We start from the raw sequence: 20,817 nt of genomic DNA on the forward strand, positions 1-20,817 counted from the left end.
GGTCAAAAAAGTGGGCGGACAGTCAGCACTTTAAGTTATAATTTTAATAAGTAATTTAGCTTTTTGAAAGCACAGAATTGCACCAAGTGAAAATAAGGCAACACAGACAGGTGGAAACTACACACTAGGTTAAAAGAAGAGAGCTAGGAAATGCTCATTCTGTCCCAGCTTCTCCAAGAGCTAGCTGCTAACCTTTTTTTGCTCTTAATTTCCTCTTTCCATAAATATCTGTATTAAATTATTTTTCTAAAGTCCTTTAGAATTCTAAAACATTCTGTGAGGCTAACCAACCCAAGTCTACCATGTCAGATGAAAAGACTATACACCCAAAATAACCTTGGTCATCAATTAACACATGACCAGCTAAGGCTTTGCAGCTCAATGTGGACCTAATTCTGTATAGCTTGTCTTTTGATGAAGCAAAACTCCTCTTCTCAGTCAAGAATTTAATAAGCCTTAGGCCATGTGTCAGACTAAAACAAATAGCCTTTCTGGTCTATGAAAACACTGCCATCTGAGGTATGCAATATACAGAGAAGGGGGTGCTGAGTAGAGCCCATCTTGAAGACTTTCCATTTACTTTCCACATGAGCTAGTCATAATCTAGAATTTCCCCTGGAAATATTAGTAAGGCTTGTGATATGAGGGTTTGAATTTTCCAATGGATACTGATTCCTTCAAACAGGGGAGATTAGTTATTTCTCTCCCCCCACTGTCTGAGAGGGATAGTGAATTATAGCCTCCTTTGTGAATACACACAAGGCATTGTCAGATGATCCCCTGGACATTCTGTTGTTCCAACCTCGGAACCTCAAGAGACCATATGACCATATAATCTTGTGTTTTGCTACAGGGATTTCTAAATTTTCTGCACTATAACTTCATCATTCTGTGTCACTATAAATCTAAGAAAGTGTCAGTTTATAATGCATCATGCAGACAACCCCTACCCTAGCATTGCTGGCATACCTATACTTAGTATCTGTGTTTGCTTGAGTTTATGGACCACTTGGCAAAAACTGACTAAATTATAGTTTTTACCTTTCTAAACTATGGCTTTTAGGGTTCTTGAGTTCACACTAATGAACTAGCTCATCCTCAGGATTCTTAAAACTGATCTTTAAGATAACCTAGCTCAGTATCCTCAACTTATAGAGGGTGAAATTGAGACAAAGTTTTACATTTTATTTAGTGACACATTATAATCAGAATGAGTCTTTCTACCTTCTAATCATTTTCAGAATACATCCTTTCAAAAGTGGGATGTAATTTAGGATCTATAAAGGGTTTTTCATGTGTAGTGATTTTGGTTTTTTCTTTGCTTTTTGTTTGGTTTTGGTTTTAGGGTTTTTTAATGGTTTCTTTTCTTACCTTTGTAGGTTTTAGTCCAGATTTCAGCCTCATCAAAATGCATGTCTCCCCCAATCTGAGGTCCAGGTCCAAAAGCATGGGCTATGACGCCACCTCTGCCATCAAAAGGGCTGAAGTCTCCATGAGCTTTGTAAAAGGAAGGAAAATCAGTCCTTCACATGCTATAGGTCATGCCAACAATACAGATGAAATAAGTCTATGTTATTTACCTCTAGATGCAAAAAGTATCATAATATCAGCCTCTCCTGAATTAACCTTCCTGAATTTCAGGGGGGTCACATTACTCCATACTTCAAAAGCTTTGTGGATGGCATAGTCAACATCTGCAGGCTGCATGTCAGGAGTGTAGTTATTTATTCTTTACCAGCAAAACAACAAAAGAGAGAAAAATATATTAAAGCTATGTGTTAATTCTTTTATTGTGATACTTCATTTTTGCCTGCATTGGTGGAAGAGGAATCATTTCATAGATCGATAGTCTAGATAATAAAAACCTGCATCACTAGCTACAGAATTGTGTATCCTTAGGCAGCTTCCTCCTGAAAGGGACTCTAATTGGATCTCTTCTCATTTACAATGTATGGGTTTTCTTTGTGAAGGATTTACATTCATAGAAGCTTATGCCTTTTGCCTCTGCTCCCAGACCTCTGCATTTATCCATTTTGACCATCCTATAAAATGTTCTCGTGTCTATTATTTATTATAGATTTAGTTTTTATTTGCAGCCTTTCTACTCTGCTCTGGGCTGACAAGCCAAACAACTCTTCCTTGAGTGAACAATCCCCCCTTCTAGAAAGAATGAGTATCAACACAGGGGAAATGCTAACAACTGAGGGAGGCTTCTTATCTGCTTCCAGACTTGGGGCTCTCTCTTAGTGGTTCAGGTTTCTGGGCGTCAGACCTATGGGAAGGTAGAAAAGTGCACAGCTACAATGTTACCTGTAGGTAATTAAATGTTTCTTCCATACTGGTCTCCCTTGCATCGTGGAGAAGTGTTGAACATCAGGCAGTCCGCATCGAGGCATGTGCATCATATCCAGAGTAGATGCATCCAGTTTCCCAGTTACTTTTAGCCCTAAGAACTGCTGCATCTCCTGGATTTTATTCTCCATCGAGTTCCCACCAACTCCCATTTTTGTCTTTGGAATTCCGTCCATCACAAAACCGTAAAAGTTTTCCAGGTACCTCTGAAAAAAATACATTTAGTACATGGAGGGGTTTCTGATGGAGCTCTGTATGTTTGACTCAACAGCACATTGGTGCTTCTGAACCATGTATGAGAAAATTAATTATACGGAGAAAAAAATCTTAATTCTCTTTGCCATTAAGGTGAGCCCCAAACTATTACCAATATTGATTACTGGAAGCCCACTGGAAACACGTTTATGTCTCTACCCCTTTGACCTTGTCTCTATCTGTTAAAATATATTTCAGTATCTAGCATATCATGGCATCAAGTAAACAGCAAAACCTTTATTGTCAGGATGCATAAATTATCAATTTAAGTTGGGATAAAATTTTCCTGCTTAAGAATCCAATGCTCGGGCAGCCTGGGTGGCTCAGTGGTTTAGTGCTGCCTTCAGCCCAGGGCGTGATCCTGGAGACCCGGAATTGAGTCCCATGTTGGGCTCTCTGCATGCAGCCTGCTTCTCCCTCTGCCTGTGTCTCTGCCTCTCTCTCTGTCTCTCTCTCTCTCTGTCTCTCATGAATGAATAAATAAATAAAATCTTAAAAAAAAAAAAAAAGGAATCCAATGCTTAGCACAACGGACAACTCTGGCAAATGCAAAGTTGAAAGAGTTTTAGAGAATGGGGGAGATTGTCCAAACTTATATAATTAGGGAAAAGAAACAAGTGGAAAAATCCAATTTTTAAAACATGCTCATGAAGAAATATCTGGGATGTCTGAAAGTAAAAAGTATTCTTGAATCATCATGGTAGGCTGAAGTGGTTACATAACCAAGCCATTGCTCAAACCTCAGATTATTAAATAGCATTAAATGATTATTGTAAAATATTGAACAGAAGTAGAACTCCAATTATTTTGAACTAATCTCTCCTCAGCCAAAGCTTTTTAGTAAAAGGGACAAGTTCATCCACCAATTTTATAACATGGTTTCAAAAACCAATGCCTTTCCTACATTCATCTTTGGCAAAGAAAAATACAGTGTTCAGAGCAAATAGCCTCCTAAACCAGTTTTCAACTGGTACTTTTCAAGATAAAACTAGTCAATGCAACAAATTTTATAGACAAAATTGGCTGGGTAAATACTCTAAGTGTCAATACTTACCCGAGCATATGTCTCATTATTTTCTTCAGAGTTATTCAGTGGAACAGGTCTGGAAGCAGTGACCTGTAGGACAGTTTCAATTGGAGACTTTTATAACACTCCTTCAAAAACAATATCACTTTCTTACATTTTCTTTGGCAAAGAAACAATATCACTTTCTTACATTCTCTTTGGCAAACTAGCTGTGCACTTTTCTAGCCCTTTCTACAGGGCTAGAAGCAAGTAGTCTCCTAAACTAGTTTTCAGCTAGTACTTTTCAAGATAAAACTGGTCAATGCAATAAATTTTAAAGACAAAAATCAAGCTGGGTAAATACTCTAGTGTCAATACTTACTTGACTGGATGCCACATCATTTTCTTTAGAGCTTGCAGAGTTGGTCAGAGGAATGGTACCTGAAGCAGTGACCTGCAGGATCAGTACCAACAGAAGAAACTTCATTCTAAATTTGCGAATGGCTCAACTCAACCTACCCAGTTCCTTCTCAGTACAAAGTTCCTCAAATGTCCTTACTTATATAGTCCTTAGGCCATGTTCTGTGAATATGAAATCCTTCGAGTGACTCACAGTTGATATCATCCCTTGATTTATCTCAAAAACACGCAAACACAAGCACAGATCTTTTTCTAGGACCACAATGGGTCAATAAGCACCAAACTCATCATTCAACAACTCAGAGGATTTTATTATATCCTTCAAAATAAATAAGCCCTATAGAATAACACATTAGGTGAGAAACACTACACACTGAAAATGTAACAGTAACTTAAAATGTATGTTTAGAAAATTCAGTATCTGAATTTTTACTATAATAATTTCCTTATATTTACTGTAGGTGAAATAAGCTTTTTCAAGAAACAAAATTTAAAATGTCAAATGAATAAAATAAAGTAGAAGAATCCTCTCCAAGCTGACTCTAGCTCCCTAGAGAACTGTGATATATAGAGACTTGAAGTTTAACATAGAAAAGTCTATAACATCCTGATGCTTTGATGTCTGCTTTATGTGTTGTTCAAGCTTAGATCCTCTTCTAACTTATGCCCGATCACAACTGTGTACCTGGGTCGAGATTCCAGAGGACACGTCCCATACCTCCCTAATAGGCTGGAGTTGGCAGCCTAATGTCAACACTTCAACTGTGGAAGATAGGAAAGGTTTGCCTCTGAAATCTACCTCCCTATCTGCTCAGCTTCCTTTCCCTTGGCCTGGTTGCTCTGTTCACACAGGATCTGCTTGTCAGTCACAGAGAATGTTTGGAGACAAAAACATCTGAAAATCCAGCATAAATCACACAGGTAGACGTGGGAGCTGGGGGGGCTGTCTCTCAATTCTGTGCGGATGGTCTCATAGAGGGGCCACCGGTGGTGGGTTAGGATTCAGTCACTGCTGTGACCCACCTCCCTCCCAACCCCCTGGGAACTGCCAGCTGCTCCCAGCCTTTCCCTGAGGCTGGCATTCCAGAAAATCAAGGAGGCACTTGTAGGAGCATTGTAGCTGGTTGGCATCCTCCCTCTGGCTCTGCCTTTTCAAGCTCTGTGACTTGACCTCTAGGATCTTCAGATATTCCATTTGAAAATGAGGATAATGATCTTTGCCTCCTTAGGCTTTTGAGATGATGAAACAAGACATTTATTATAAATGTGAGCACTTACCATACATGCTCACAAATATTCATTTCCTTTCTTGGCCCAAAAGGAGTGTCATGCAGCTTATGGTTGCAACCAGGTATGGCTCTAGGATCCATGAAGGGGAAGATCATGTAGAAGTATTGTATAGTAATTCTGTCAGATACTGAACTCAAGAATCATAAAAGAAGCATAGTGGTTTGGCTAGAAAGCAGGAAAAAGTGGGATTTATCAGAAAATATGGGTCGGGCTGGTTCTCTACCAGCAGAATGTTGCTCCATTAGAGTGGAGTCTGTCCGCCTTGCTCACCACTGTATTTCTGTGCCTAAGACTGCCTTGAGGTTAGTAGATGCTCAAGAAATAGGCATGGATGAATTTTGTTGGAGAATAGGGCCTATAGAATATCAAGAATAAACGTTCTTTGTGGGAGCGATCGTTACACAGAGGATGTGCTCCTAAACCACACTGAGAACATACAAGAATTGGTCTTACTCATCATACCAGGAAGGGGTCTGGTTTGGGGAAGAATTTCAGGAAGTCTAGAAAGTGTAGGATGTAAGATACAAGGCAAAAATGCCCAAGATACAAAGGAAGGGGAAAAAATGCCCAAGATACAAAGGAAGGGGAAAAAATTTCCTCACAAAAACAATAATAAAAACAAAACTATACCCAAATTTTAATGGTCTCTGGTCTTGGCTTACCAAATGCCCCACAGGGGTTGAGTATGAGGGAAAGGGCCATTTGGGCAGTCGTAGAACATTGCAGGGGCTATGAGCTTAGGTTCTGGGGTCAAGTCTACCCAGCCTGAGAATCTTCGCTCCTTCTACAATCTTTCACAGTCATTAATCTGTATAAGACTTAATCTCTCCGTTTGTGAAATTGGAATAAAAATAGCAGCTACCTCAAGAGTTGTTACCAGGATTATGTTAAATTATAGGGAAGAGTACTTAGCCTACTGCTTGACACACCTTACAGGTTTAGCAACTTGCTAACCTTCTTCCTTTACTGCTCTCTCTCAGGGAAGACGTTTAGAAGAGTTGGCAATGGGGATGAGAAGGGCGATCGCCTCGTGCCCAGACCCCTCTCCTGTGTCCGAAGGAGCTACAAGATTATGATCCAGGCCCAGACTGCTTCTAGGGGACACGCTGAGGGAAGTTAGAATCAGGGGGTCACTGGCAGTGGCCCATGTGAAGGAGAGCAGAAAGTGGCCGAGGTCAGAGGCCCTCATAACAGGGACCACTTGTTGATAAGATCTTCTTCTTCTTTTTTTTTTCAAGATCTTCTTTAGTAAAAAGCAAAGTCTATAGCACAATGATTCTCTATTACACTGTTTCCTTCCTGAGGCAGACACCAGGTCATTCTAAGGCATATCCCTGATATAATCACTTTCAACTATTTGGGGTGTCATCCCTGAGGATCTAGAGGAAAATGAGAACATGGTCATCAGCAAGGACCAGGGAAGAGAAATGTTGCCCAAATATACAAAGAAATTCCATAACTGACCCTTTCACCAATAGCCTGTTCATGTAGGAAGAAAATTTCAGCTAGTTAACCTTCTCCTTTTATGGATGAAGACTGGGGAGTCCAGAAGAAGGAAGTGAATTGCCTAAGGAGCCATCTGGGAGGTGTTCTGACTCTGCCCTGCCTTGTTGCTACAGCACATATCATTTTGGCACATATGACTTTGATTTTTCTTCAGATTTCTGTCTTCCTCTGGGTATCTTACTATTGCAAACACTACACAGTGACACTGTGATACTCTCAGTCTTTTCAGTTAAAGCAGGGTGTCCCCTTGGCTGTTGTGGGGGCCAGGAGGAAGCTCTAGGTGAAACGGATGCCCAGGGAGGTAGCTCCTGGTCTGCTCTCTGGAGAATCACCTCTGTGTGCTTCCTCCCTGCCCTGGCCTGAGGAATGCCCTACTGCTAAGTGACTTTGCTGCCAGAGCTCCCCAGGAATTGACCCTGAAGAGCACCCCTGAAGAACATGGACATTAAAAGTCACCCTAGCCAGTTGTGTGCACTTAGACTAACTTTTCCATGCTTCATTTTTTTTGTATGTAAAATGAGGATAATATTAAGGTTTTGTAAAAAATAAGTGACATCATGCATGAAAGCACCTACCTTCATATGACAGACTTTAATAAAAGTTCATTCTTTGCCTTCTCCTTTTACCTCTGTTCTTGAATATTGGTCATGCCATGGTTGGGTTAGACCAGCTAACTTTTTCCACATAGGAGAAAAGTCAACCTAAATAATGGTTTTTAACCACAAGTGCATCCACATACACCCAGCATAGAATCACAAACAGCCCAGAGAAGAGCGAATGTTGATGGTGGAGACAGTTCTTAGAGTCTCCTCCCATCTTCTTCCAGAATGACCTAGAATATGACCCTACATGGGGCTGCTACTCAACTGTCCATAAGGCAGAGAACATCAGAGTAACTGGTTAGAAATATGTTGCCTTTCAAACCAGGGCTCAATCTCAAACCGTATCACCAGGTTCACCAACCCCCAAATGGGGAGTTGCCGAGTACTGGCAAGAAAACCAGAGAGTGCAGTTCAGGAGTGAGATTGGTCCCATGGGGTGCAGCCCACAGAGAGAAAATGGAGGGAGGAAAACAATGAAGGTAAAAGTCACTGTGGTTTCCTTCTGTGGTCCCTTTTCTTCCCGGCAGCCAGTGGCGCCCCTTCAAACAATAAACTAAGTGTGAAACGTGAACTGCAGCAGGAAGCAGACGTCTTATGCGCATATCACAAAGCAGACACAACGTGGTAGCAGACACATATGTGTTGTTAGTCAACTGTTTATTTTCTTGTTCTTTCTCCCCAACAACAAGGTGAATGCCTAAGGGTGAAGATAATGACGCAGATATGTCCACACCGACTTTGATTTTACAGTCTGGTTTAACGAGAAGAGCAAGGCTTTGGAAAGAGTCTTGGCCTCAAACCTCAGCTATGCTACCTACAAACTGTGTGGCTTTGGGCAAGTCATGTAAGTTCAGCTTCCTCATCCATAAACAACTGTTTGGAGGATTAAATAAGATGATGCATGAAACTGCTTGGTGCTATGCCTGGCACCTTAACAGCCTGACCATAGATGTTGGTTCTCCTTTTGTAACACCTACAGCATGTCTCTCAACATTTCTTTCATCACTGCCCCCCATAAACAGAGGTTTTAGACCTACTCTCATGAAATTTTAATACCAGAGATATACTATGTATCTGTTTATATGTACTATGGTTATCTGTCCTTTATACATTAAAGAAAAAGATGATTTTTTTTTTGCCCCCAGTGACCAATTTTACCCACTTGGGGGGGAGAATATTGCCTCCATTGAGAACATATGACCTGTAGTAGCGTAGACCCCCTGCTGCTAGTCAGTAGCTGACAACGACACCACATCTGCTGGCCCCACATGGCATCTCCCAGAGGCTAATATGAGGCACAGCCTCTGGAAGACGTTTGTAAAGCCAAGGGAACTGGATTTCAGAGGCACTATTTAGACCACAGAAGGCAAATCTGTTGAACTTTGTGTCAGTAAGAAGCTGTGACATTCTCACAAAGGATTGATCAGCTATATTTGTGAGTTAGATCAACTCAGAAAACAAATCAATGGATTAGACAGAACCTACATAGTTCTCTTCATGAGTGAGATTAGGTGGGATCCCTGGGTGGCGCAGCGGTTTGGCGCCTGCCTTTGGCCCAGGGCGCGATCCTGGAGACCCGGGATCGAATCCCACATCGGGCTCTCGGTGCATGGAGCCTGCTTCTCCCTCTGCCTATGTCTCTGCCTCTCCCTCTTTCTCTCTCTGTGACTATCATAAATAAATTTAAAAAATTTAAAAAAAAAAAAAAGAGTGAGATTAGGTAGTTTTTAAACCAGGACATTTTTTCCCTATATTTCTCTCCTTTCCTTCAAGCTCTACTCAAGCGGTGAGCCAACTCTGTGGTTTTGCCTCAACGTTTATGACACTGATCATATTATTCTCATTTGGCCTTCTTTCCAAGAAGCTTAATCCACTGAAATGGCTACAGTTTGAGAAAAGAGGGATATTTTCTACCTGAGCCAATGCTGGAAGTACTGAAGGAGTCTGTAGCTCCAGGAGCCACTGTCCGGGAGACAGTCCATGGCTGCGCTGTCCAGGTGTGGTGCAGCAGGGCAATGGGATCTGGGCTTGGTGTGTCTAGCTCCCCGAAGGGGGCTGCCACACAAGCGACTCAGCAGAAGAGAAGAACTCACAGGCTGGGTAAACTGAAATGGAGGACATAGAATGCAAGAGTGGTTGAAGTTGAACCTTCTGCCAGCCCGATGGAACCTCAGATTTGAGGTTAAGTGTTTTAAAAATGCATCATATCTAGCGCAGCTGAACTGAGGTTCATACTCGTTACCTATACAGGCTATTTAACATGGTCCTTTCTGCATCGTGGGTGTGCTCTACCCTCCTCCTCGTCATCATTGTTACTATTCATACATTTCAAATATAATTTTCTCAATGTTTTATCTAACTTTTCCAGGAAGTGCATACATTTTATAAATTACCAATGGTCATGGACCCTTTTTCAGCCTCAGAGAACACAAGGGGAGTATGATGAAGCAGTCAATAAATAGGTGTTTGATTTTAAAGGAATTGAAACAAAAATATAGAGGGGACCTCCCTGGACCTAGCATAGGCATGTGCTCACATTTCTGCAGCAAGCAGTTTCTTTTCTATGCCTGTCCCTAAATCAGCAAAATACTTATGAAATATTGAAATGCCTGCCCATCCCAATTCCTGAGCCATTTCCAACCAAAAACATTAGACTCCTCAGAAGCCTTTCTCACTCTCAGCTGCCTTTCCACAAATTTTTCAATCAGGTATTGTTTAACGACTCCTTAAAGAGCTACTAATCTCATGGACATTTTCATTGCCATAGAGCACTCTAAAAGACATAAAGAACTTCAAAATATTGACCTAAGACTCTCCACCAGAAAAATGTGCAGTCATAACTAGTCTTTACTGGAAGACATGCAATCAGCACTACTAGTTTGCGAGGGAGATCATTTTTGAGCTAGTGCTCTTCCACTGGGATATGCCAGGCTCTTGACCAAAGTAAACTGTATGGGGCCCAGCTGGAGAATCACATGGGCCCATAGAGAGGAGGACAAGTAGGACATCTAGGGAAGGGAAAGCAAAAAGAAGGAAGTACACACATAAACACACACGGGCACCCACACACGAGTGGGAACCGAATGAAGCCACCTGGGCATGGCTTTACCAAATTGGAAGTGGAATACTCTGTGCAGGATGGCTACCTAACATATCCCAGACGAATACAGATAAAGGAGAGAGGCTCTTCCTTAGAACCAAGAACATTCATGAACTCAAGTTTCACATCTCAGTTTCACTATGAATAACAAGCTCTTGGGATTTCCTGCCTAAGGTGGCCCTAGAAAGATCCACTCTGTGGAGACAGCAAGGAACTTCCTCCTTTCTACCACCAACTCCATCAGATGATTAATAAGCCCTGCAAGGAAGCATGAATCATGCTTAGAATTCATTTTACAAATGGAAAATATCTCATAGTGAGTGACAATAATATCTAAATAACTGTGTTTTAGGCATAAATCGTTCACACAGAGAACTCCCTGTGTGTTTAGTCACATCCTTGACAGCTTTTAAGTCTTTTTTTTTTTAAATTTTTTATGATAGTCACACAGAGAGAGAGAGAGAGAGAGGCAGAGACACAGGCAGAGGGAGAAGCAGGCTCCATGCACCGGGAGCCCGATGTGGGATTCGATCCCGGGTCTCCAGGATCGCGCCCTCGGCCAAAGGCAGGCGCCAAACCGCTGCGCCACCCAGGGATCCCCTTGACAGCTTTTAGAAAGACTTTGATCCTGCTTTTAATCAGTCCTGGGGCAGCTGGTCTTCCAGGGCTCATGCACAGGTGTTTTGTGGCAACACAGTTCCCATGACACCCGCATCTTTGCTTCAAGCCCCACCCCACCCCCCACCTCCCCTGCCGCAAGCCTCTCGCAGGCTCTGTGTTCCTTGCTTCTGCACTTGGGACTGAGCGGATTGTTCTCATTCTGACTTCTTTCTCTCATACACAGAAGGAAGCTGTTTTCCTTGCTCATATCGTATTGTTAAAAAACACTCCCAAATATGTCTCTTTGGCACAAAAATTGTTTTGAGCTGAAGACAATTGAGAAACAGTAAAAGCAGAGAAAGCTCCCCTCCCCCTTTCTGCCAGAGGCAAGATACAAGTTCTCCTGTTACCAGAGTCAGACTGGAGGACTCCAGGAACACACCTCACTCCACTCATTTGCACCATGGTTTACCCTCTCTGTGTTTGCTGCCCCTGGAAGCCTGAATCTGCTTTCCTTTGTCTTGTTAGGTCTCTGCAAACATACTGCTTTTTGTGCAAGATGGACTATGAACTGGAATTCTGAGCCGCCATTCTGAGTTACTTTTTTTTTTTTTTTTTTTTTTTAGGGTTTTTCTGCATGATGTGGGCTGCATGCAGCTCACGGTCTTTCTCTCGTTAAACTGTCTTTTTGTTAAAGAGCTCCGTCTGAAAACCCAGGGTGGGTGGAGGTACAGTTTTGCTCCCTTACACCACTAACGTGCGTTTACTAAGTTTGTTTCCTTCCAACTTCTAAGCCCCTTCATTGATGCCAGATCCATGTTGAATCTGCACAAATAAGGTGCTTGACACAGAGACCTTGATTTATGGGCTTTCTATGTCCTATTTCTGAACATAATTAATTTAGTGGCTACTGGAATTATACATTGAGAATGAGAATGGGCACCTGATAAAAATAAGCAAATGTTTTTCTTTTTATCACAATAAAAGTTTAATCTTTTTCTCTGATTATATAATAATGCATATCACTCATAATGTATTTGAACTACAAGAACTATAAGGAAAAGAGTAAGGGATCAACTTTGTAAAAGTTGAAGAACAGAGTATCAATGAATATTTCATTCATCAGATGACCACCACCATGGTCATTATTCCTCTCTGCCTCTCTTCATCCATAAATACACATTCAACTAATTTTACAGAAATGAGTTCTTATCATGCACGCAATTTATGTCATGGACACCTTCCTTTTTCAACACAGGGGTCTCGTTGCTGTTTGTTAGTCCATTTGTCTGACATGCAGCCCCCTCTTGTCTTCTTCCTCCAATGAATAACTCCCCCTATCCTGCTCTCTGGTTCCTCTTCATTAACAATCTAGATATAGGGGAACCTGGGTGGCTCAGTGGTTCAGTATCTGCTCAGGGAGTGATCCTGGGTCCTGGGAACCACTGATCACTGCTCAGGGAATGATTTTTGGGGTCCTGGGGTGGAGTCCCTCATCGGGCTCCTCTCAGGGAGCCTGCTTATCCCTCTGCCTGTGTCTCTCATGAATAAATTTTTTACAAAAATCTAGATAGCCTTCTACATTTTTCTTTCTTGCTCATATTGTATTGTTAAAAAACAAAATTCAATCGACTAAATTTGAAGATCTAATTGGTTTTATTAAACGATTCGTGAATCAGGCAGCATCCCATCTAGCATGTAGAGGGGAGCTCTGTCAAATTGAAGAACAGGAAAGTTTTTTTTACGGCGGAGAAGGAGTTGGAAAAAGGAAATTATTAGCAAAGAATGCATTGTTTTAGGCAAGGCTGCCCTTCTGAAGGGACAGGAAGGGTCTCAGAGCAGATTACCTACTAGTATTGACCAGAACATTCCAGGTTGGCTGGTTAGAGATTACATTCCTGGGGGAGGTGAAACTGTAATTAAGTTAGATATTAAGTCTTGGTTTACTAAGTGACGCCTTAATGTACAGGCTACCGTGGGCCTCTGGTTTTCTTTTAAACAGTACACACACATACTCACACTCATGTAAGGGGGAAAGAAGTTTGTCATGATTTTGTCTATGAAATGGAATTATATTACATATATTTCTCTGATTCCTTCTTTTCTCACTAATGATAGCCACATAGAAAAACCCCCAAGTCATCCAATATGGATTCAACCTTTTCTCATTTAAAAATCTCATTATTCCAGAGTTTAGCTAGAGCAAAATTTTCAAGGCTTTCCTAGTAAGGATGGCTATGTGCTCTGTTTCCAGATTTCACCTCTGTGACAATGGAAGGGAATCTTAAGTCCACACTACCATAGTACTTTTTTCCCCTCATCGTTGCAGATTCATTAAAGAGATTTTATGTTCTACTCTGTACCACCATTTAGTGACTTGTGGAATGGTGGCTCAGAACTTTTTGGAGATTATGAATGTCTTTGAAGATGTCATAAAGGTGATAAATCTCTCTCGAAAAATGTGTTTATATTTTTTAAAAATTGCTTATAGTTTTAGTGGTCTTAGACCCAATTTCAAGAATTCTTGAAATTGAGAAAAACCATGCACAGCAAAGATGCTCCTGTCATGGTCATAATCATCCCCTAAATCTCCAGACCTCTTCCCTTGTGATGGTGACCGGTAACAGATGATAGACTCAGCACAGAATGGGCGGGCAGGCAGTGGAGAAGGGAGCACCCACACCCTTCTCTGTAGAAGTGCAAAGTACTTTACAGGCCACTAGATAAATGTCCCTGCACATCCTGACTTGTTGGAGCTTGGAGACTTCTAGCAGGTGATTGCTGCCTTCCATGCAACCTTATCACTTACATGTAAGTCCATTTAGTCTCATAAATTTGCCACTTGCCATTGCTCATGTTGTCTCAGTTCTCATTCTTATAGAGTGGATGTGTTTAGTAATGATTCCTTAGAACCAAATTTTTGAATGACATGTAGGGGATGATGACAGGCCACCCTGAGGTTGGCCACTTTGGCATGGAGATTTTTTTCAGTTGAAAATAATCAGGGCCCAAAAGACTTGGAAAGAAACTTTGACCTTCCCCTAACTGCCTAAAAGAATTTAGAGGGCCTGCTCCAGGAAGAGAGAGAACTGCATTATGATATGAACAGGTTACAATGGACAGGGAGGAACCCAGCAATGCCTGTTTGTTCAAAGTCCTCTCTTTGTCCCATTGTTTCTGAGTGCCCAGCAAACATCTGTTACTAAACATGTACTGTTTGTCGCCTTCTTGTGAATTTCATTCCTCCCCTTTGAAGACCCTACCCCCTACTTGCTTCTGCCTTTCCAGGATGACATTTACATTTCATTGCCCCTGACTCCCTCTAGAATCTCATGTCTATGGGGATTCCCCACACTTATGAAATTAAATTTTATTTTCTCCTATTAATCTGTCTCACGTCAATCTGATTATTATTCTAATTAGAAGAACCTGAAAGGGCAAAGTAAATTTTTCCTCCCCGACAGATGCATGCAAACTGAATTCCCTACACCATTTATTCTTGCCTGTTGACCAGAGTTCTAATGGCAAAAATCAGGCCCAAACTCCAGCCAAGAGCTGCCTCCACTCCCCTGTCCCCACCTACACAAGACAGGAGGAACAGTTGTATCATATGCTCAGACTGATGGGTGAGAGACCAGGAGAGCCTTCCTGAGTGCCAGCCCCTGTTTCTGTAGTGACAATATTAACAAATAGGCTGGAGATGCTGTGGTTAGGGAATTGGACTCCATGTGTCATCTCTCCTGTGTCTGTTTCCCCTTCCTCATGTGTTCTTAAAGAGATTGAGGCCACAGCCGAAGACTGTAAGGCACTGGGGATAGACAGGGTTAGGTGTTCTAGGCCAAGGCTGAAACCTTACCACTCAATGATACATATGGTATCACCTTTGGAGTATCTTTTGTATTTTAGAAATATGTAATTTTAAATAACAAACTTCTGGGGTGCCTGGGTGGCTCTGTTGGTTAAGCATCTGCCTTTGGCTCAGGTCATGATCCCAAGGTCCTGGGATCGAGTCCTATGTCAGGCTCCCTGCTCAGCAGGGACTCTGCTTCTCCCTCTCCACTCTGCCTGTGCTCCCTGTCACTATCTCTATCTCTCCGTCTCTCATATAAATAAATAAAAATATTTAAAACAAATCTCTCTGTTTAAGTCACAGATTGATGGGATCAATCATTACTTTACATTGAAGTGATGGGAAGGAAAAATTCTTCCTCTGACTTTCGAGCTCTTCCAGCTGGACTAAGAAATACATTTACATGAGACAAATTAACAGGAGAAAAACCCCCATGGTTTACTACGTGCCCACAGAGGTCGTGTTAAGATATTGAGACCTGAAGAAATGACCAAGGCAGGCAATTGTTATACTTTGGAGGCAGAGAGCCGGTAAATCTGTGGGGCATTGACAGGACAAAGAGAACATAGCTTTGGCAGCTTCAGTTACTAAGGAGTTGTGAACAGACTTTGGGCTGGCATAGCACATCAGCAAAGAGTACGAGGGTGGTTGACACGGCCTTCTTGGCTCTGAATTTCCCACGTGTGGTGACAGGGACGTGTCTTTACCTCCTGGCACAGGGAGGGCACTTTTCACCTGGATGTTTATCTCTTGCTTTCAGGGGGACAGAGGACAGTCTCAGTGGCCTTCCTGCCCAGGCTGTCTCTTGAGTAACTTTTATTTTAAATAATTGATATGCCCCAGTGGCACATTTTGGGGCCTTGGCCCCTACATAAGAAATACATAAAGGAAAATAGAAGCTGCATGGGTCTAAGGTGGCAGAATATTTATGGAAACCACAACCTCCTCATCCCAAAGAGATGAGGTATCAGTGGGGGAACACTGAACCCATTATGCATGATGAGCAAGTGTCACTCATCAATCTGCAGCCTCAGGCCAGGGCTATATGTGATGTCAAGAAGCCACCACAGAGCAGAGAGGATGAAGGCCCAGGATGGGACCCCAAGGAAGGAAGGGAATAACCAAGGAAAGTTTTAGAGCTAATGATTATGCAAATTCTATTGCTAGGTGAACCTCGATCAGGTTACCTCAGGCACCAAGTGTAGGAGAATGGAAAATTCAGGGAAAACCATTTTAAGAAAAGCAAGTTAATGTCACAGGCTGCTGACAGCAGAATATCCCAATTCCCCAAAACCCCATGTCAGAAGATGACAAACTTGAAAATAGTCATTGATTTAATTTTAATGAGTCAACCAAGTATTCCTGTAAAACTGGTACCAAAAAGGGACCCCAAATTCCCTGCTATACTCATACCATGGGAAAATCCACTGTTTTGATACATCCTATTGCTGTTTTTTTACCTACGCCTCCTATTTTTCTGTGGGGATAATCTGCACAGTGAGCAAATACTGTAATTTCAGCTTTCCTTGTTGTCGTTGGCACTCCAGCTGCCGTGTCTGGCTGGATTTCAGTTATGACAGGGATCCCTTCACATTTTCCTTGTTACTCATGATGCCAGTGCCTGGTTGGCCCTGTTCCTCCTGGTGCCTCTCCTGCTTTCCAGCCTTTAGCATTATTTGTCCTAGTAGCATCTCCCTTTGACTTCACTGGGAGCTCAGACCTGGGAAAGTCTGTGAAGGTGTTAAAAAGGGAGAAAGTAAGGACCAAACATTGGTGTGGGCACTCTGTATGTCAAGCACTGGACCAGATGCCATTAACACATCACCTTGTTCAAGCACATAATGGCTCTGAGACTTTGATGGTATGCCCACTTTGCAGATGAGTTCCATGAAGCTCAGAGAGTTTGAATAATCTGCGAGTGGCCAACCAGCTAGTGAAGGAGGTGGAACCAAAATGTGGTATATCCACATTCACTGATTCCAGCGTCAGAAGCCGGGAAAGCACTCCTCACAGCCAACTCAATGTCCTATCAAAGGCAACAATCATTCTCCTTGTTAGAGAAACAGAAGGATTTTCCTGGTTTGTTTTGTTCTTGTCTTTTTAGAAGACGCTGTATTTGGAGCCCTTCTGCTTTTATTTATTTATTATTTATTTATTTATTTATGATAGTCACACAGAGAGAGAGAGAGAGAGAGAGAGAGGCAGAGACACAGGCAGAGGGAGAAGCAGGTTCCATGCACCGGGAGTCCGACGTGGGATTCAATCCCAGGTCTCCAGGATTGCACCCTGGGCCAAAGGCAGGCGCCAAACCGCTGCGCCACCCAGGGATCCTGCCCTTCTGCTTTTAAATAAAAAATTTGTATTGCTATATAATATATGCACAGAAAACTATCCAAATTATAAATCTCAAATTATTGATCTCAAAGTGTTTTCACAAAGTGAACACTTGTGTAACCATAACTGGGCCATTTTATTTATTGTTTTTTTTTTTTTTCTTCTTCAAGAGTTTCTTAAGTTTTCTGTGGTTTTTCTAGCTATTGACTATTAATGGAAATTTTTATTAGAGGATGTCTCTTCAGGGGAGATTAATTCCCAATTTTCATCATGAAGGAATTTGGCCTGCTCACATCTGGCACCAACCAAAAACTAGCCATTGCATAAGTAGGGTTTTTTATACCTCTGTCTGGAGCAACTGTCTTCTTTCTTCCCTGGCCAAAAAGACGCTGGCCTACAACTTGTGTGGCAGCTCTAAACATACATGCATGTGTTCAGAGAATTATGGGAAGACCTCTGCTCTTAGAAAATCCTGTAGAGGACCCCTTAACTCTCCCAATTGCTATCCCAGCTGAAATCTGCCTGTTCTCTCCACTGCCCCACATGCCACCACCAAAGCCGAAGCTTCAGGAGGGCCAGGGCTGTGTTCACTGATTGACCTGTTCCCCTGAAAATAAAGAGCTGCACTTTGGGGAGCATGGGTTCACGTAGAAACCCAGTAGTGTCCCACTGCAAGGTGAAAGCAAGGGGTTTTACGAGGAAAAAAAGGAAGCAACTACATGAGTTGGAGGAAAAGAAAGTGTTCTATGGGCGCTAATGAGCTATGCTACTATGTTCCATATCGATCGACTACTGATTCTACCTGCAGGAAGTCCACACCACCCGTCCTGTGATCAGAACATCTGTTCTCTCCCTGACTTCTCAGGAAATTGCTCAGAACAGTTGCCAATTTGCCAGCCCGGAGGTTAGGACACAGCTCAAACCAGGGTGGGTGAGGGGGCTCCTCTGCCGTGGCTGCTCGGGCTCTAGTTCTGAGGCTGTGGTGGGTCACCGCACCCCTCACCCCCGCAAGCAGACGAGTGCCTGGCGCAGAACGGGTGCTTGGTAAATATTTGATGAAGGAATAGATGAGAGCAGGACACTATTCATCCAATCTGAACATCTTCCATTTATTTAACAGTTCATTAACCTTTAGGTCAGCAGATAGTCACCCTCTGCTCTGCTCCCCACTTGCCGCCACCTGGAATCAATTTCCAGGTCCTGCTGCTGCACTTCCTAGTCATCATGTGCATCTTGGGGCTTCTTTCTCCCATCCCATTTGGTCCATATGCCTGTCACTTTGTACCTAGAGTTTGTTCATCTAATTGGTCTTCTAATTCCATTCCTCTATGCAAGACAAATTGTTGCTGGAAAGCTCCTACATTCTCCTTTTTACCATCCCCTTTCTCAAAAATTAATACATAAACTAAAAGGGGCTACCTCAGAATAAGAGGATTGCAAATGATTTTAACTTCCTTCTATATACACTGCCACATTTTCCAAATTTTCTAGAATAAAAATTTTAATTAGAAATTCCAATGTATATTGTTTTTTTAAAAAGATAATATTCTTTCAACCAATAATTCCACAAGTATTTACTGACTGTGTGCAAGGTATGGTTTTAGGTTCTAGGGACACAGTTCTTGCTGTCAGGGAGCTCGCAGTGTAACTGGGGAGACAGTAGAACATCCCAATCAACTGAGAAAGATGTGTCCTGGGGCAGCTACCCCTGGGGGCCCTAACAGGGATCAAGATGTGACTCTGTAGTCTTGGAGCCTGAGAAGGGGAAGCACACAGGAGAGACACACACCCTTCTCTCTGAGTCAGGAAAGGCTTCCCAGAGCTTAAGGGAGTCTTAAATGGGGTGAGAATATAAAGAAAACAGGGGGTGTGGAAGGTGAATAGGGAAGAGAACTGCAAAGCCCAAAAGAATGGAGCAGAGGTGTGTGTGTGTGCACATGTGTGCATGTACATGTTTGTGAGTGTGCATGTGTGCACACATGTGCATATGCATGAATGTGTTCACATGTGTGTTATGTATGCATGTGCCTGTTTGTGCATTCAAGTGTGTGCGTCTGTGTGCATGTGTGCACTGTGCATGTGCATCATGCATGCAGGTGTGCATGAATGTGTGTACAGGTGTGCATGTGTATGCATGTGTGTGTCTATGTGCATGTGTGCATGTGCGTGGGGCTGCGGAGGAAAGCAGGGGCCTGGATTATGCTATAGTTCTAGTTCAATCCTGAGGGCTCTAGGAGGACCTGAAGAATTTAAGCTGGGGCAAGACAGGGTTGAATTTCATTTAGAATGTCTTTCTGGCAGCTACACAGAGAATGCATGAGAGAAAGGCAAAGTTGTAGTCCAGTTTACCAAGGGCAGGTTTCTTGGTCAAAGTATGACAAAGACATCTATCTCCAGGATCTGGTCCTCCCTCCTTTTGCAGCCCACCCCCCGCCCCCAACCAGTGACCCACGCAGGGTATCAAACACTGTAGATGGATGATCTCCATCTGGGTGATGTGGGTGTGGCCAGCATCTTGTGATTTCCTGGGCGAAAAGCTGATTTTCCACCCTGGTGAGGCCCCATATTCTTCTTGGACGATCACTGTATTAGCTCAAAAATTATACTTTCTCTTCAAAGGCTAATTCCTTCGTGTACACCTAAGCTTTTGTCAGTTTTTTGTACTTCAATTTGAAACAATCTCAGATCCCTTTTTGCTGCTTTAATCCTCTTTTGCCTGAGTCAGAGGACAGCAGTGATGTGGACTGGGGTGGAAATCAGAGGTCTGGGATTGGAAAATGAAGGCTAACCATAAGGCCAGAAGCTCCCAAGTCAAAAGATGAGCTTCCAGAACTTCCTAGTGGTATAGGGGAGTTGTGGGGCAAATCTGGAATGCTGCCTCTCGAAGTGTGGTTCAGACCAGCGGCAGCAGCTTGACTTGGGAATTTGCTAGATGTGCAAGATTCTGGCTCCTTCCTCAGACCGCCTCGATGAGAAACCCTAGGGTAGGGTCCAGCAATGGTGCTCTGGGGACCACCACTCCGGAGTTTACAGGGGAGGATGGAGGATTCATGTGAAGATCTGAGTCTAGTTTCTTCTCCCTCTTTTCCCTTCATGCTCCACAGCCACAAAGATGAAACCAGATAAGAATCAGGTTTCAGAGAACTTCAAATGGCTGCATTCAAGGAGGTCCTATTTAAAAGCCCATTTAATAATAAAACCAAATGAAGTAATGACACATGCTACAACTTGGATGAGCATTGAAAAAATTATGCCAAGTAACAGAATACAATCATAGAAGACAAACTATTAAATGGTTCTATTTATACAAAATGTTCAGAATAGGCAAATCTGCAGAAATACAAAGTAAATGAGGGTTTAAGAGGAAATGGGGAGTGACTGCTAATTGGTACTGAATTTCTTCTGGGTGATGAAAATGTTCTGAAATTAGATTCTGGGGCTTGCACAACTCTGTAAATATACTAAAAGCTACCAGATAGTACACTTTAAAAGGGTGAATTTT

The 20,817-nt window shown here is 42.5% G+C and overlaps 1 protein-coding gene across 2 annotated transcripts in view; it reads right to left on the reverse strand.

Moving 5' to 3' along the window:
- MMP12 (matrix metallopeptidase 12) overlaps positions 1-20,817 on the reverse strand; it is a 39,496-nt gene that overhangs the window by 10,769 nt on the left and 7,910 nt on the right. The window contains exons 1-5 of one of the 2 annotated variants that reach the window (XM_072812276.1): positions 3,996-4,153; positions 3,662-3,724; positions 2,311-2,558; positions 1,581-1,729; positions 1,372-1,497 (exon numbers count right to left, since the gene is read on the reverse strand). In XM_072812276.1, the coding sequence (XP_072668377.1) occupies positions 1,372-1,497; positions 1,581-1,729; positions 2,311-2,558; positions 3,662-3,724; positions 3,996-4,100 (691 nt within the window). In that variant the 5' untranslated portion in view covers positions 4,101-4,153. Of the gene's footprint in view, positions 1-1,371; positions 1,498-1,580; positions 1,730-2,310; positions 2,559-3,661; positions 3,725-3,995; positions 4,154-20,817 lie in introns of those variants that run through there. The other variant, XM_072812266.1, reaches the window with a different exon arrangement.

This window comes from Canis lupus, chromosome 3, assembly GCF_048164855.1.
Source record: "Canis lupus baileyi chromosome 3, mCanLup2.hap1, whole genome shotgun sequence".
NCBI lineage: Eukaryota > Metazoa > Chordata > Mammalia > Carnivora > Canidae > Canis > Canis lupus.